Below are 18,951 nucleotides of genomic sequence, written 5' to 3' on the forward strand. Positions count from 1 at the left end.
TACATTGATAAGTGCAAACATTTCTTGCATTACAAGTTTTCTAAAATGTTAGGTTTTGATATGCAAACAAGGCATTATTTAATGAAATATGCGCTTATTTGCATACATTTCTAGTACTAAAATATAAACACTGGATGAAGTCAGTTTCAAAATTCTTGTTTAAATTTTTTAGAGTAAAATTTTGGTTATCTCATTTTGTCACTGAATATTTCCATTTTTTCCGTTTTTTGGGGAATAAATTTTATAAAATCAAGCAAATTATATATGAACAAATCCCTCTGTAAAAACCAGGATATAGACAAGAATAAAAATGTAAAGTTTGGTGTGTGTAAGTGTTACTGAAGTGGAGATTTATGGCTCTGTGTAGGAGAAAACGGCCTTTAAAAGTATGTATTGTAATTGATATCTATTGACACAAATAGATAAAGTGCTATAAAAGAAACACTTAACGGTGTCTTTTGGATGTTTTCTTTCCGCTAGTCTGAAAAAAAAAAAAAACACTTTATGAAAAAACAAAAAGCCCAAAATCTCAAACTTGACAGGTGCCTGCAGTGTCTCCCCTTAAAATTGCTTCTTTAAATGTTTATGAATTAAAAGTCCAATTCAAAAGGTGTTTCTTTCAGCTATTATTTATCTCAGTTAATATTTTAAAGTTGGAGTAACTCAGGTTTGCAGTATGAGAACACACTTTGGCTCTCTTAAAAACAATTTTGTCTATGTAGACAGAGCATGACAACAGACATTGCATGCTAGAGTAAATGCCACAAGGACAATGCAAAAGTTCATTTGTACTTGACTCATAATGAACCCTTTCCTCATTCTTTAAACCTCAGTTTGTACTGACTCACTGTCGCTGACCGAATAGGTACAGTACGTATCTGACAGCTACAGTGCTGTCTGGTACAGACAAATTCATACAAGTGCAAGCAAGATACAGCCAAAGCAGATGGGAAAACAATAATGATCTTTTTTTGTTGTAAAACATGGGCAGTGAGGAGATGATGAGTACAATGGCATCGTCCTCATGCTGCGATATCCATACGAAACGAGCTCTGACCTTCCTCATGCGCACCATCTCTGTGTCCGCCCGTGGCGACTGTTCAGACCCCAGAAGGGGAAGGAAGAGAGCATGTAAGTGTTTATGAAACAATCTACTTTGCTTACCGGTGAAAAAAAAACAAGATGGTTGTGATTTCTTCACAGCTGTTCATCTACGTCTAATAGTATGTTATATCGTCAGCATGCACTAATATGTAGTTTAACACAAATATCTGCTGATGATCTGTTATTGAAAGTCATATTACTGCTTTTGCAATTGATCCTTCGCTAAGCCCCACCTTAACATTACTGAATATTTCAACACATCATTTTTACGTTTTACTTTCATGCATTTGACAGAGACTTTTAACCAAAGTGACTCGCATTGCATTTAAGGTACAGATCTTTTATGCTCACCAAGGCTGCATTTATTTGATAAAAAAAAAAAAACACTTAATGTTAGGAAATATTATTACAAACTCTTTGTTTCAGCATATTTTCAAGTTTCACTTATTCCTGAGATGGCAAAGCTGAATTTTCAGCAGCCAGTAATAATTAAAATTCAGATTCAGGATCATTACTCCAGTCTTCAGTATCACATGATCCATTGTTGACCAACAATGCATTTTGCCTCAGAAATGTATCTTGTATATGGATTTAACATCGTCCACTGCTAAATATACAGCATTAACTTAAGATAAATAAAGTTTGGTTCTACGCGACAACAAACAAACAAACTATCGATAATGCTTATGAGAAAACATTTTAAAATATAAATAGAAGTAAAATTAGCATCATGCTACATTTGAAAATGTATATAATTATTAATGTATTTACTTAAGACCCAATTTAAACCATTTAGTGCTTGTAATAACTTCTGATTTTCTAATTCCACATTTTACACCAAAAAGCAGCACAACTGTTTTTAACATTGATAATAATAATAAAAAACATATTTTGAGCAGCAAATCAGCATATTACAATGATTTCTGAAGGATCATGTGACACTAAAGACTGCTGTAATGATGCTGAAAATTCAGCTTTACATCAGAAATAAATTATATTTGAAAATACATTATTTTATTACAGTATTTTACAGTTTTACTGTATTTCTGTTTAAATAAATGCAACCTTGGTGAGCATAAGAGACTTCCTTCAAAAACAATAAATTGGTAATCTTATTGTATGTGCAGCATCCGTTCCATTGGAACATTAATGTAAATAACTTATAACATCGTAGTTGTGGGACACACATATATAAAATTGTATTCGTGGAACATTTTAGAAAAAAAAATGAGCAATCAAAAGTGAAGGACCAATTGTTTAAAACTATTTGCATATACTATCAGTCTTAATGAAGCTGGCCACTAGAGTAAACCACTGTCGTACATGCTCTTATGTGATTGGCTGAAATCATGAGCACAAACCTGGCTCTTTCTCTCCCCATTGGTGGCCGTCACCACCGGGGCATCACGGTGCCGCCGCTCTCGCCGGGCTACCGTCTGCAGCAGCACAGAGAGAGTACACATACTCCTGCTGTCTCACACAGACTTAAATTTCATGGCTGTCTTGCATTTGTGGTCACAAGTAAATATGCTTTTTGTTGCTAATTTTTACTGGTTTGTGTCGATTTTGGTGAGAATAGACCTTAAGGCTTTTTAATTTATTGCTGTGTGATCAATTAGTCTAACACTTCAAATGTCAGTGCTGCAGGATTATAAAAATGTCTTCCACGGCTTTCAGTTGTACTAACACATAAAACAGGGAAAAAGTAGACTAACACAAAATATAATTGTATAAATAGGATAAATTAAGATTTAAAACATTTTCACATTGAAAAGCCATAGTGTATGTTAGAGTGTTATTTAGCATATTTGTGTGTGTGTCATACCTTGACTTCAGATGTGCCCTCTGCTTTGGTGCTGTGTGTTTTGGAGCCATCTGTCACATGGGCCTCTGCCTTCACCTCACTCTTCCTCTCAGTGGAGCGTGGCCGGCCCGTGGGTGTGGACATCTCTTTACGGTCAGTGCGGGCGGCAGATGCTACTGGGGAAGGAGCCATGTCGCCTGGGGAGATGGGAGACATGATGGGAGCGCTGACGGGACGGGCGTTCTTATCCGGGGTCGAGACCATAGCTGTCAGAGAAAGATGTATGGGAAAGAAAATAAATAAAAAGGTGAAGATGGACTAAAAATAAATATTCACATTAATATACAGTATGTAACAAAAGTGAGTACACCCCTCACATTTTAGCAACCATTTTAGTATATCTTCTCAAGGGACAATACTATAGAAATGAAACTTGGATAAATTTTAGAGTAGTCAATGTGCAGCTTGTAAAGCAGTATAGATTTACTGTCCTTTGAAAATAACTTAACATACAGTCATTATTGTCAAAACCGCTGGCAACAAAAGTGAGTACACCCTAAGTGATAACAGCAGTATGTTGTTTAACCATGCAAAGCCACATGTCCTGTTCATCATGTTTATGTTTTTGTCTGCTTGACAGGACCATACAAAGTTGTGTATCTTGTATTACAGCAGTTAAAAATTAGCTGCTTTAAGTACAATTCTCTCATACTGACCACTGGATGTTCAACATGGCATCTCATGGCAAAGAACTCTCTGAGGATTTGAGAATTAGAGTTGTTGCTCTTCACAAAGATGGCCAAGGCTATTAGAGGTTCAGTAACACCCTGAAACCGAGTTACACTACAGTGGTCAGGTACAGGAAGCATCATCTGAAGCTGCCTCATAAAAAAGCCTGCAAACGGTTTGCTGAAGACAACCTGTCCAAGAGCATGAATTACTGGAACCATGTCCTGTGGTCTGATGAGACTATAAGATAAACTTGTTTGGCTCAGATGGTGTCCAGTATGTGTGGTGATGCCCTGGTGAGGAGTACCAAGAAAATTGTGTCTTGCCTACAGTCAAGCATGGTGGTGGTAACATTATGGTCTGGGGCTGCATGAGTGCTGCTGGTTCTGGGGAGCTGCAGTTCATTGGGGGAAACATGGATTCCATTATGTACTGTACATTCTGAAGCAGAACATGATGCCTTCCTTCCAGAAACTAGGCCAACAGCAGTTTTTCAACATGATAACAATCCCAAACACACCACCAAGATGACAAGTGCCTTGCTGAGGAAGCTGAAGGTGAAGCTGAAGGGGTGGCCAAGTATGTCTCCAGACCTGAACCCTATTAAACACCTGTGGAGCATCCTCAAGCATAAGGAGGAGAAGCACCATGTGTCTAATGTCCAGCAGCTCTGTGAGGAGAGGAAGAGGATCCCAGCAACAACCTGTGCAGCTCTGGTCAATTCCATGCCCAGGATGATTAAGGCAGTGCCAGATAACAAACACAAAATATTGACACTTTGGACAAGTTCACTTAGGGTGTACTTACTTTTGTTGCCAGCTATTTTGACAATAATGGCTGTATGTTGAGTTATTTTCAGGGGACAGTATATACTGCTATACAAGCTGCACATTGACTACTCTACAATATATCCAAGTTTGATTTCTATACGATTGTCCCTTGAGAAAATATACTAAAATGGTTGGTGAAATGTGAGGGGTGTGCTCACTTTGGTGAGATTTTAAGATTTGAATATTTGAATTCAATACAATTAAGTACACTTCTTTTTTCACAAGTTTAAAAAAATGTCATCTCAAAATGTGAAAGTATCTTCAGGATCATGTCAACACAGTAAAAGATGCTGTTGTTTTTTATAAGAGTCGAATGTTTAGGAAAGAAGATCAAGCTGGAGGCATAAAGCTCTACCTCTGGTCAGATGGGTTTCACAAAAAGTGCAGCCCAGAAGCACAAAGCAATCAACCTGCACTGCTTTTTCCCAGGTATATATTTCTTAGTTTTGGCTCTAAGACTTTCATGCCTTTTGAACTGATCAAGCTCCTTTTGAACTGGGGGAGATGCTCTGGGCTAAAACTGACCTGCCAATCAAAGCTAACTCCAACAAACACAAAAGACAACTTCAGGAACTCCAAATCTCACTCTGCGTGAACTTCTAAATCTTCACAGGTGCATTCTAGGAGTTGTGATCCACAAGAATTACCAACACCAAACTTACCTTCATTTAAAAGTCTCAGGAAACAACTTGTCAGTCAAACAGCTGATCAAAACAGCAATCTCTCTTGCTTTTTCATTTACAAGCATTTCAGAGAGGGTCATGTGTTGATTCCGTCAACAGACTATGTAAGATTCATGGAGTTTTTATGTAAATAGCCTACAGTCTACAGAAAGTAATTAAATCTGTGTCCATGTACTACCTGAGGGCTGAATGGTTAAATTATCAGTGGGTTAACCAGGGTTGTTTTTCTGCATCGCACCCCTGCTGTGATTTCTCTCCCGCAGTGAGTTCACCTGCACTGCCTAAAGCATGCACAGTTTATTTATACCACAAGAAATCACCTCCACTTTACCTCAGAGACTCTATGGCTCTGTTCCAAACTCTAGTGAGCTGTCACTGTCCGCACAGGCTGAAATGCAACCTCAAGAGACAGATTAGCTGATTCTAATAGATTTGATTTTAGCATGTTTAAACTGCAAATAATGTATATATTGGTTGGAATGAAACACTGTCCATGAAGTATGACATGCTGTTTTGGAATTCAGCCAAAATGAAAGCATCCTATAGAGCAGCATGAGTGTAAAATGGACCTGACACACAGTTTGAGTCACATACACACTTCAAAAATACACTAGTCAACATGACTTAACATTTCTGTCCCAAAATGGCCAGCAGGGGTCAAAGCCCACGCTTGAGGCTGAGAAAGCTGTCCAGCATCAAGTTGTTAGTGAGTTTGTCCGCTGTGAACACCGAGAGAGTGAACACTGAATGCTGAGTCTATCTGTCCTTCAGCGCACAGCTAGCAGAGACAAATGACTCAAACAAAAACAGATGCTTGCAGCACAACTTACATAAAGGGTCTGAACCTCCCCATGGGAAGTGCATTAGAGAACTGGAGAGAGGCCGAGAAACGGAGATTGAAAGAACAAATGAGATCCCAAACAGAGTAAAAGCAAGTGTCAGACTTGTGATCGAACTCCCCGAGGTGACTGGCAGTGATTGGCCGGAATCCAACGAAGAGAGCCAATCATCTGTCACTGTTTTTAATCTAACCAGCTGTATCCATAGGCAATCAGAAAGACTAAGGGTGTTTTCACATTTGGTCCTTTTCAGGGGACTGAGTGCGGTTAGTGTGATTTTTGGCCTATATGCGACTACTCCAAATGATCTCAGACCCCTCAGTACCGAGATCAACCATCTCGGAAGGTGGTTCGCTTTCTGCTATAGGTACGGTTCGCTCAAAACGTGCATTGTGAACACAAATCAGCCTGGGCTCACTTGATTTTTCCTTTCGCGAATTTCGATGTAGTTTGGTCATCAGATGTTTCCAGACAAATCAGGTGTTCATAACAATGACTGCTTCTTCTGGCAAATCTCTACAAATGATTTGCTCAAAAAACACCTATGGTTCACATACACACCGTTGGTTTTGTCTCAATCGAACATAAACATCTGGAAGAGACATATCATGTGTATCAACATCTGTGCATTACTTTAGTTCTAGTAAAGCAGCCTAATAGAATCAGTAGAATCTGTTATTTATACGATTTCTTACTTAAATGCTGCTTTTAAGGATACCTATAATGTACCTGAAAATGTTTTCTTTTATCATATTTGTCCAATTATTATTATGTCATCAATGCCATTTTAAATGTCCTTAAATAGTCTTAAATTTAATTGTATCAAATTTAAAGCTATAAAAAGAAAAATGAGGACAGAAAGACAAAATTAGCCATATAGCTAATGAGATTATAAAAATTAAAAATTATTTCATTGGAAAACTACGAGTGCTGCACATTTCGAAGTCAGGTGCTGCATTATATTTATGAAAAAAGAGAATTAATTTGCATTTTTAATCAGCCCTTATTCTGGTTCAATATAATAATTGATATTAAACCAACCATTAAAACATAAATATAATTAAAGCTGCAAGCAGCGATGAACGGGCCCTCGCACACGGGCTCACCGCCGACCGGTGGCTTTAGGAAAACAGCAAACGGTGGGCAGTATGCTTTTAATACATTAAATGTAGGAAAAATAGATCAAAGTCACTTAAATGTGCCAAACTTCCTGCTGCCAGCTGGTGGCGCTATGCCTATAACTGATTATTGGCATGTAGATGTGTTCAGGCCAGCACTTTCATCAAACATATGAAGTTTGGTGCAGATTGACCTTGGTATGTGTGAGTTAGTGCAAGATATGATATATCCTGCTGCCAATAGGTGGCGCTATAATAATATCTGTATATTGGCCTTTAGATGTCTTCAGGCCAGGACTTTTACCAAACATGTGAAGTTTGAGGCAGATCGGACATTTTATGGTTGAGTTATAACAACTTTTATGTCCATGGCGAAACATCAAACTTTGTCAGGCCGCCACGGACACGCCCTTTAACGAAAACTCAAGATCTTCACAATTTAACATCTCTAAGGCCTCTAGATCAGACTGACCAAATATAATGTTTATATCCTTAAATCTCTAGGAGGAGATTGGTACAAGTCATTTCCTGTTGCCAACAGGTGGCGCTGTGATTATAATAGAATATAGGCCTTTAGATTGGTTCAGGACAGGACTCTTATCGAACATGTGAAGTTTGAGGCAAATCGGACATTTTATGGCTGAGTTATAACAAGTTTTATATCCATGGCGAGACCTCGAAATTTGTCAGGCTGCCACGGACACGCCCTTCAACGAAAACTCAAGATCTTCGCAATTTAACATCACTAAAGCCTTTTTATTAGACTGACCGATTTTGGTGTTGATCTGTATAAATCTCTAGTAGGAGTTTGTTGTAGAGTACAGCATGACACTTCCTGTTGCCAGCAGGTGGCGCAATGACTATAACTGAATATGGGCATGTAGATGTCTTCAGGTCAGGAGTGTTATCACACATGTGAAGTTTGGGAGAGATCGGACATTGTATGCCTGAGTTATAGCAACTTCCTTTTTCATGGCGAAACATCGAAATTTGCGAGGCCGCCACGGACACGCCCTCCGATGAAAACTCTAGATCTTCGCAATTTAATGTCACAAAGGGCTTTAGATTAGACTCAGCAAATTTCGCGTTGATCCGAATAAATCTCTAGGCGGAGTTCGTTCAAGTACGAGGCCTGAAAATGGCAAAAATTACACAAAATTTGCTGAGAAAATTAAAAATAACCGACTTCCTGTTGGGTGTCAAATTTTGCTCCAAGAGGCTTTTTTGTAGGTATTGGTGTGTTACATGTGTGTACCAATTTTCGTGCATGTACGTGAATCACAGCTGAATGCGCACTCCGCGGAACGTGTAAAGGTGGCGCTGTCGAGCCATTTTGCCACACCCACTTCTGCAACCCATATCAGACGTAAATTTTCGCCAGGTCTGATGTGTGTGCGAAGTTTCATGAGTTTTCGGGTATGTCTAAGCCCTCAAAAATGCGATTCATTTTGGAGAAGAATAATAATAATAATAATTAAAGCTGCAAGCAGCGATGAACGGGCCCTCGCACCCGGGCTCACCGCCGACCGGTGGCTTTAGGAAAACAGCAAACGGTGGGCAGTATGCTTTTAATACAGTAAATGTAGGAAAAATAGATCAAAGTCACTTAAATGTGCCAAACTTCATGCTGCCAGCTGGTGGCGCTATGCCTATAACTGATTATTGGCATGTAGATGTGTTCAGGCCAGCACTTTCATCAAACATATGAAGTTTGGTGCAGATTGACCTTGGTATGTTTGAGTTAGTGCAAGATATGAAATATCCTACTGCCAATGGGTGGCGCTATAATAATATCTGTATATTGGCCTTTAGATGTCTTCAGGCCAGGACTTTTACCAAACATGTGAAGTTTGAGGCAGATCGGACATTTTATGGCTGAGTTATAACAACTTTTATGTCCATGGCGAAACATCAAACTTTGTCAGGCCGCCATGGACACGCCCTTTAACGAAAACTGAAGATCTTCACAATTTAACATCTCTAAGGCCTCTAGATCAGACTGACCAAATATAATGTTGATATCATTAAATCTCTAGGAGGAGTTTGGTACAAGTCATTTCCTGTTGCCAACAGGTGGCGCTGTGATTATAATAGAATATTGGCTTTCAGATTGGTTCAGGCCAGGACTCTCATCAAACATGTGAAGTTTGAGGCAAATCTGACCATTTATGCCTGAGTTATAACAAGTTTTATGTTCATGGCGAGACCTCGAAATATGTCAGGCCGCCACAGACACGCCCTTCAACGAAAACTCAAGATCTTCGCAATTTAACATCACTCAAGCCTTTTTATTAGACTGACCGATTTTGGTGTTGATCTGATTAAATCTCTTGGAGGAGTTTGTTGCAGAGTACAGCATGACACTTCCTGTTGCCAGCAGGTGGCGCTATGAGTAAAACTGAATATGGGCATGTAGATGTCATCAGGTCAGGAGTGATATCACACATGTGAAGTTTGGGACAGATCGGACATTGTATGTCTGAGTTATAGCAACTTCCTTTTTCATGGCGAAACATCGAAATTTGTGAGGCCGCCACGGACACGCCCTCTGATGAAAACTCTAGATCTTCACAATTTAACGTCACAAAGGGCTTTAGACTAGACTCAGAAAATTTGGCGTTGATCCGAATAAATCTCTAGGAGGAGTTCGTTCAAGTACGACGCCTGAAAATGGCAAAAATGACACAAATTTTGTTGAGAATATTAATATTAACCGACTTCCTGTTGGGTTACGGATTTTGCTCCAAGAGGCTTTTTTGTAGGTATTGGTGTGTTACATGTGTGTACCGATTTTCGTGCATGTACGTGAATCACAGCTGAAAGCGCACACCGCTGAACGTCTAAAGGTGGCGCTGTCGAGCCATTTTGCCACACCCACTTCTGAACCCCATATCAGACGTAAATTTTCGCCAGGTTTGATGAGTGTGCAAAGTTTTGTGAGTTTTCGGGCATGTTTAGGTCCTCTAAAATGCGATTCATTTTGGAGAAGAAGAAGAATAATAATTAAAGCTGCGAGCAGCGATGAACGGGCCCTCGCACCCGGGCTCACCGCCGACCGGTGGCTTCAGGAAAACAGCAATCGGTGGGCAGTATGCTTTTAATACAGTAAATATAGAAAAAATATGTCATAAGTCATTTAAATGTGCCAAAATTGCTGCTGCCAGCTGGTGGCGCTATGCCTATAACTGATTATTGGCATGTAGATGTGTTCAGGCCAGCACTATTATCAAACATATGAAGTTTGGTGCAGATTGACCTTGGTGTGTTTGAGTTAGTGAAATATATGAGATATCCTGCTGCCAACAGGTGGCGCTATGATAATATCTGAATATTGGTCTTTAGGTGTCTTCAGGCCAGGACTCTTACCAAACCTGTGAATTTTGTGGCAGATCAGACATTTTCAGGCTAAGTTATAACCACTTCTATGTCTATGCAGAAACATCAAACTTTGTCAGGCCACCACGGACATGCCCTTTAATGAAAACTCAAGATCTTCACAATTTAACATCTCTAAGGCCTCAAGATCAGACTGACCAAATATAATGTTGATTTAATTAAATGCAATCAATGCAAGGACTTCAGATAGATGCCAACTGTGAACCAGTATGCTACAAATAAGAACATGTAATTCATGATGATAGCAAAATGTTATTATTGCTTCCTTTATATCCACCACTTCTGCTTAAATGTCATTGTTACCTATCTGTACAATTTTTGTATAATATATTTTTGTATAAAATCAATTGTTGTCATAACTAAGAATCAATAAGGAAGACGGTGCCCAGTTGGCACATGCATTCACAGTAACCCTCTGCTAGTTTGGATTTTAAGTTTACAGAATTGAAAGGGTTACACTTTAAAATCAACACACAGACACATACACACAAAATATAAAATGTTGCCATCCAGTTTCATTTGTTAAAATTAACTATATCAGTTAACATGACCAATAAATAAATAGCATTTATTAATGTTAATTAATATTAAGCTAAAAAAAGTATTCATATAAAGTTTATGTACTGTGAATTAACATGAACATGAACACAGTTCATGTGGGTGTACAGCAATACACAATAAAGTGCTCTATAAACGCTTCATTCTTTCAAAATATCTTTAAAAATCAAGTTGAGTATTTTAACGGGGTGATATATATATTTATAACTGATCTTAAAATTATGGTTTTCAGATGTTTTGAAGAGATAACAGTAACGTTTGTTTTGTTGTCAAAGTTTGTCTTAATTTTTTATTATTATGATTTTATATTCAATAAATAACACTATGTAAATATTGTCTATCAATGAAGATAAATTGATCATGCTAAAAAGTTGTATTTTTTTTAAGTCTTTTGCTATGTGACTGAATAGGACAAGTTCATGGTACAGTTAAGTAAAAAATAAATAAAAAACAACAACTGCAAAAAATGAACAATGAAAGACTTAGTGACCCTTTATATTTTCTCAAAATATCAGACTCTCAAAGATCAGACATATTTATGTAATTACAATACATACAGTATGTGCATTTTGTTCAAAGATGGTCTGTAGGATGGCTCTCTACTCTGTCACCCTCTCTGCCTCTCACCCCTCCCCCCTGCAAAAATGAGCTTCTCTGTGCCTGACTCAACGCACACACATACTGTAGAGACATTCACCAGAGTGACAGCAGGTTTCTGAGTTCTTTTTTAAATTTTCTTTAATTCATAGAAGCTTGTATACATTTTTTATTTCCAGCACTTGCTCAGAATGATTAGATCTCTGTGTGAAAAAAGTTTTAAAGAGTTTGGATGCTGCACTTTAAAGATATAAAAATATTTTTTACTATATCTTTAAAAAATCACCACGTCCACACCGTTCAAGATATCCAAAATCCGTTCGCAATTTAACATCTTCAGAATATTCTCTTCATGTTAAAAAAGTTTGGTGTGAACAGCTGGTTGTTCTTAGAAGTAGTGTGCATTTGTTTACAGCCTGATTTTTCCAAAAATCCACATTCAAATCAAAATAGCCGGCTTCCTGTTGGTCTCAGCTAATGAGTTTGATTTAGAAAGTTGTCCAAATTGATGAGATTAATATATGTACAGAGTTTGGTGACTGTAGGAAAAACTAACCCCCCAACTTTTGTCAAAAGATGGCGCTATAGAGTGCCTGCTCCACGCCCATTTATGACCTTTTGCCAGTGTCTAACTATCATTAATATTGATGTGTGTGTTGAGTTTCATGAAATTCTAAGCATGTTAACTGCCTCGAAAAGACAGGAATCTAATTTTAAAGTTTGACATGTTGCCATGGCAACAGCATTCGATTTATCATCGACCCCTTTACATATTCTCATCGGCCGTGTTTTGACATGATTTTGATGAAGTTTAAAGAAAATCGAGTAAAATTAAGAGGCTGATTTCAAAGCATTTTGAAAATGACACACTTCCTGCTGCCAGTTGGTGGCGCTATAACTTTGACTCATAATAGTCACATTTATGGAATCGGCATCATACAACGAACAAACTGGTGAAGTTTCATCAGAATCAGGCAATGTGGTCAACAGTTATTAGACACTTCCTGTTTCTCATTTCTCGCCATAACTTTGTCGCCTTGCCACGGCCAAACCGTTCGAGATATCAAAAATCTCCTCGCAATTTAGCGTCCCCAATGTCTTGAGATCATGCTGACCGAGTTTGGTAACAATCCTATAGAAATCCTGGGAGGAGTACGTTAAATTCCAGAGCATGCGCTTTTTAAACAGCCCTAAATATCTCACTTCCTGTCAGGTGGAGCCTATGACATAGAGTACAAAAGTTGTTTGGCTCAGTGAGATCTATATGTGTACCGAGTTTCATATCAATACATGCAAGTATGTGTGCGCAGTACATCAAGTTTTCAAACTGTGTTCCAGGGGGCGCTGTAGAGGCCCTGAACCACGCCCGGGTCCCAGCCTCTTTGGCGTCCTGATGGCCGCAGATTCCGACGTGTGTGCAAATTTTCAAGAGTTTTTGAGTATGTTAAGGCCCCCAAAAGTGCCCGGAAGGTTGAAAAAAAGAAAAAAAAAAAAAAAAAAAAAAAAAAAAAAAATAATAACCCTTAGAAGAACAATAGGGCCTTCGCCCTTTTGGGCTCGGGCCCTAATAATAATAATAATAATAAACGGAGCAGATCCAATAGGGTCCTCACACCATCGGTGCTCGGGCCCTAATAACTGAACATTTGAACTTTTGACTCTTCTCTTAAAAATTGTATTATTGGTTTTATTAATGGTTTATTTTTCTATTTAAAAAAAAAAAAAAAAAAACGTAGACCTATCTGAACTGTAAATCATGCTTTTTACAGTAATTTTACAGTATGATATGTTACCATAAACATTGTCCTTCCCCACTCATACGACATTCATTTGATCTGTGCAAGTCTTAAAAAGTCCTAAATTTGAGCTTAAAAATCCTGCAGAAACCCTGTGTGCTATAAAATAAACATGATTACATAATCAAGGAAAACAATTCAAACTAAATATTACAAAAGTGTACAAAACGTATATTTTTGTGCAAAAGATAAACATATTCCAATTCTGCAGGCCATAATGTCATCCATCAACACTGAACTGGACTAGATCCAAAAAGCAAGTGTGAACACAAAGAGGCCTGAGACACCATTGCTTAAGTGGACCAAAAAAAGGATCCGAGTTCTCTTTCGGGAACAGCGACAGTGTGAACATAAAAAAAAAAACTGGGTCCTTTTTCACTTGGTCTACTTAAAGGGGTCTGGGTTCGGTTCTTTTAAAGAGGACTCAAGTGTGAAAACACCTTAAAGGAAAAGTCAAAACAAGAGAGATAAAGTGAGACAAACACACCTCCATCTAAGCTGCGGGACGCCCTCTTACTGGCAGAGCGCTGGAAATGTGGTGCTGGTCGATCAATCATGGAGCTGGCCTGACGGGTCTGGGCTTGAGTTCGGCCGCTGTAGCGAAACTTTGATCCCAGAGCCAGGAACTTCCTGGGAGTGGTGGCCGCCTCTGTGGACGTCAACCTGAGACCCACAATGACGGGAGACTTGTAAATTCATATCAATTGAATTCTAATTAAACTAAAGATGTTAACACATGCTGTGATGTATTGTTCATATTCATACCTGAAGAACGTGTGATGCTCCACACATACTTTCCACAGTTTCTTGGCAGCCTTGTAGTTGGGCAGTTTAAAGCCAATGGCGCTTTCGTAATGTTCCAGCTAAAACATATGGTACAACAAAAACTGACTCTGACGCATATGGGTGATTCTTATAAACAGAAAAAATATTACGAAATACCATTTTGAAACTAACAAAAAATATGTGAGTGTATGTGTGCCACATGAAGATTATAAAAGATGTAGTGTTTAATCTTAAGATTTTAATTTCCACTTAATTGTACTGAGTGAAAAAAATGGAGAATGTAATTAATTATAAATAAAAAGCACAAAAATGTTTTATGTATGCTGTATCAAGAATCTGATGGTAAAATAAAATAAAATCATCAATATCTGGATAATACTATGAAACAATGGTTAAAACTGAAACTATAATAAAAAATAAAAACAAGCAAAAAAAAATGAAGGCACTGTAAAGTTGTTGTTTTTTAAAAAAAATGTTTGTTTACATTTTCATATTTAATTATTTAAAAGAAATGAGTTATTATATATTATTAATTAACTATAAATTAAAAATCATAATTTGTTTCACAGTTTAGAAATCAATATCTGGATAATATTATAAAACAAAGGTTAAAACTGAAACTATAATAAATAATACAATTATTTTTTTTTTAATTAAAGAAATGTAAAAAGGTTTTCTTTAATGTAAACTTTGTTCACATTTTTAATTTTTAAATAAATTATTTATTATTAATTAATAATAAAAAATAAATTTATTTTACACTTTAGACATCAATATCTGGATAATACTTTGAAACAATGGTTAAGACTGAAACTATAATAAATAATAATAATAAAATAATAATTAAGGAACTGTAAAATGTTTGTTTACATTTTCATATTTAAATTTATTTAAAATAAATTAGTTATTATTTATTATTAATTAATTATAAAAAAATCATAATTTATTTGACATTTTAGACATCAATATCTGGATAATATTATGAAACAATGGTTAAAACCGAAACTATAATAAATACAAATATTTTTAAAAATTAAGGAATTGTAAAATAGTTTTTTATGTATTTTTAAGTTTGTTTACATTTTCATATTTAATTTTATTGAAAAGAAATTATTTATTATTTATTATTAATTAACTATAAATAAATAAAAAAAATCATTGTTTATTTTACATTTTAGACATCAATATCTGGATAATATTATGAAACAATGGTTAAAACTGAAACTATAATAAATGATACAATTATTTAAAAAATAAGTAAATGTAAAAATATTTTTTTTATGTTAAGTTTGTTTACGTTTTTATATTTAATATTATTGTAATTATGTATTATAAATTCTTTATAATTTATTTATTTTTAAACATAAAAAATAATTGAAAAATAATTATATTAAACATTAAAAATTATAATTATAGAATAGAAGTATAAAATTAAAACCATTTTTTAAAGTAATTATTTAAAATATATTAAAAAATAAATTTAAAAATCTGACATCAAAAAAATAAAACGTAATATGTTCTAAATAAATTCAGCATTTCTAATTTCTTCAGTTTAATGTATATTTACAAATATATTTAAATACATGACAAACACATTTCACTAGAATGTGTTTGTCATGTATATTTTAGTTTATCATGTAAGCTTTTTTGTACATTCAGCAGTGCATTTAATAAAAACAATGTAAGTAAAAATATAAAATATAATGCATTACATAATACATTCTTTTCATAAATTGAATTAAGTATATTTTTTAAAGTATAAAATTAAAAATAATTATAAAAATGTATTTATTAAAAAAAAGAAAAAAGTAAAAATATATAAATAAATACATCCTGTGACATCAAAACAAAATAAAACGTAATGTGACTTTAAGTGTGTGTATACTTACATCAGACGGCCGTATCTTGATGAAGAAACTGCTGCGTTTGTAGGACACTTTGAGAACTTTCGGCCAGGGGAATCGATTAATCCTCAGCTTGTCCTTATACACCATCAGGCCACTGGAGCAAACGCCCAGCATTATATCCACCCCATCCAGATCCTGACAGAAAGACAATAGTAAAGAAATATATATAATCTTTTGACTTTATTGACTTGAGGTATTGAAACCCAGTGTTCAAACAAAGCTTTTGCAATCACAAAGCTCCACCACTAGGGGGCGTCCTTGCTTCTCTTTTAAAAAAAGTGAATGCTATAATTTATTTAAATCCATGGCTTGATGCAAACAGATTGACCTGGTTTCAGCTACCAAATCTGAGCAGTGACAGGACATGCAATGCTTTTATCACAAGCACTCCTATGAGATGAAGCACATTTCAGTGTGACGGATGTTTTATGACAGATCAGATTGATGAGTTCACATAATGAAGGCAGTGGTTTAATCAGTGCTGGGAAAAGTCACAGTCTAAATGGGACACCTCAGTAAATGGAGACCTTATGTTTAATAATATTTATGCAATGTAAATATATTATTATTATTATTATTATTATTATTATTATTATTATTATTATTATTATGATCATCCAGTCAATCAAATCAAAGTTATTAATTAAATAATGAAAAAAAATAAACAAATAAATTTGGTTTTAGCCAATTTATTTATTTACTTATTTGTTCATTCATTCATTTTTAATGTTAAACATTTTAGAAATAAAATATTAAACATTTTATGTAATATTGTTATTGATTTTTGATATTGTTTATTTAAAATGTATTTTAAAAAAGAAGAAAATAACTAAATAATGGATTTTATTGCAAACATTGCCAATCTAAAAAAAAACATAACATAAACATAAAAATGAATAATTTAATAATTATGTATTACATATATTATATTTATTGTTGTTATTATTATTATTATTATTATTATTATCCAATGAACAACCAAAGTAATTAAAATAAACAAATAAAAATAGTTTTATTCCATTTTAATATATAATCTTTTATTCATTTATTCATTCAGTCATATATTTATTTTGAATGTTAAACAATTTAATTATTTAATATTGATATTGATTTTAAAAATCGTTTATTTCAAATTTATTTAAAAAAATATTTGAGAAGAAAATAACACAATTTTATTTCAAACATAGCAAACCTTATAAAAATACAATATAAAAACGAATTTAATATTAACATATAAAATATATTAATGTATTATTAATATTAATATTTCTATTAATATACAATTAACAACCAAAGTAATTGAAATAAATAAATAAATAAATAAATAAAATTGGTTTTATCCCATTTTGACATATATTGATGTTGATTTTGGATATTGTTTATTTCAAATTTATTAAAAGAAAATAACAAAATAATAGATTTTATTGCAAACATAGCAAACCTCATAAAAAATATAATATAAAAACTAATTTAATATTAATATTTAAAATATATTAAAATATATTAAATCCATTTATTAGTATTATTAGTATTATTATTATCCAATGAACGACCAAAGTAATTGAAATAAATAAATAAAGTTTTATTCCGTTTTGATATATAATCTTTTTATTCATTCATTCATGCATTCATATATTTATTTTGAATGTTAAACAATTTATTTATTTAATATTGATATTGATATTTGATATTATTTAAAAAATTATAAATTATAAAAAATTATATTTGAGAGGAAAATAACAAAATTATTATTATCCAATGAACAACCAAAGTAATTGAAATAAACAAATAAATAAAGTTTTATTCAATTTTGATAATCTTTTTATTCATTAATTCACTCATTCATATATTTATCTTTAATTGTTAAACATGTTTTTTTTAATATTGATATTAATATTTGTTGATATTAATATTGATATTAATTAATGTTAAAATAATTTAATTTTTATTTTATTTTAATGAAAAGAAGAAAATAACAAAATAATGGCAAAACCTTATATTATTATCCATTGAACAACCAAAGTCATTGAAATACATAAATAAAATTGGTTTTATCCCATTTTGACATATATTGATATTTGATATTGTTTATTTAAAAATTAATTAGAAAATATTTGAGAATAACACAATAATGGATTTTATTGCAACCATTGCAAACCTCATAAAAATACAATATAAAAATGAATTTAATATAATATATTTAAATGTATTAAACTAATTTATTATTATTAATATTATTGTTATTATTATTATCCATTCAACAAGCAAATAACTAAAGAAATAAAATAAATAAATAGGTTTTTATCACATTCTGACATATAACTGATTTATTTTTATTTATTTATTTATTTATTTTGAATGTTAAACATTTTTTTAAATCCAGTGTTAAACATTTTATTTTAAATTGATAAATTTATATTGATTTATTTTCTAGTTATATTTGATATTGTTTACTTTAAATTAAAAAAAAAAGTCATGGATTTTATTTCAAACATTGCAAACCTCATAAAAGACTGAAAAAAAAAAGAAGAAAACTGTCTCCTATTGATCTACTGTACCTTTGCTTGGTGAAGATCAACCCCATACATGGCCAGTTTTTTAGCATTCTCCAGGAACATCATATCAGCCTGAGCCGGACTCATAGATCTGTATAAATAAAGCCAGAGTCATAACATTACCTTCCTAAAGAAATGGACAGCACAAATGCTTACATTTTAACCTTAACCTCTATTAAATATTTATTTAATTTGCATTAAAATATATATCTCAAACAACATCCATTTATGATAAGAATATACAGCAGA

The 18,951-nt window shown here is 33.9% G+C and overlaps 1 protein-coding gene across 6 annotated transcripts in view; it reads right to left on the reverse strand.

The window, feature by feature from the left end:
- epb41a (erythrocyte membrane protein band 4.1a) overlaps nucleotides 1-18,951 on the reverse strand; it is a 104,940-nt gene that overhangs the window by 37,250 nt on the left and 48,739 nt on the right. For 4 of the 6 annotated variants that reach the window (XM_073822068.1, XM_073822067.1, XM_073822065.1 and 1 more), the window contains exons 8-14: nucleotides 18,706-18,793; nucleotides 16,130-16,282; nucleotides 14,220-14,317; nucleotides 13,942-14,117; nucleotides 2,930-3,174; nucleotides 2,466-2,540; nucleotides 1,058-1,096 (exon numbers count right to left, since the gene is read on the reverse strand). In XM_073822068.1, the coding sequence (XP_073678169.1) occupies nucleotides 1,058-1,096; nucleotides 2,466-2,540; nucleotides 2,930-3,174; nucleotides 13,942-14,117; nucleotides 14,220-14,317; nucleotides 16,130-16,282; nucleotides 18,706-18,793 (874 nt within the window). The remainder of the gene's footprint in view (nucleotides 1-1,057; nucleotides 1,097-2,465; nucleotides 2,541-2,929; nucleotides 3,175-13,941; nucleotides 14,118-14,219; nucleotides 14,318-16,129; nucleotides 16,283-18,705; nucleotides 18,794-18,951) is intronic. The other 2 variants (XM_073822070.1, XM_073822069.1) reach the window with 1 other exon arrangement.

The sequence above is a fragment of the Garra rufa genome, chromosome 17 (assembly GCF_049309525.1).
Source record: "Garra rufa chromosome 17, GarRuf1.0, whole genome shotgun sequence".
Taxonomy (NCBI): domain Eukaryota; kingdom Metazoa; phylum Chordata; class Actinopteri; order Cypriniformes; family Cyprinidae; genus Garra; species Garra rufa.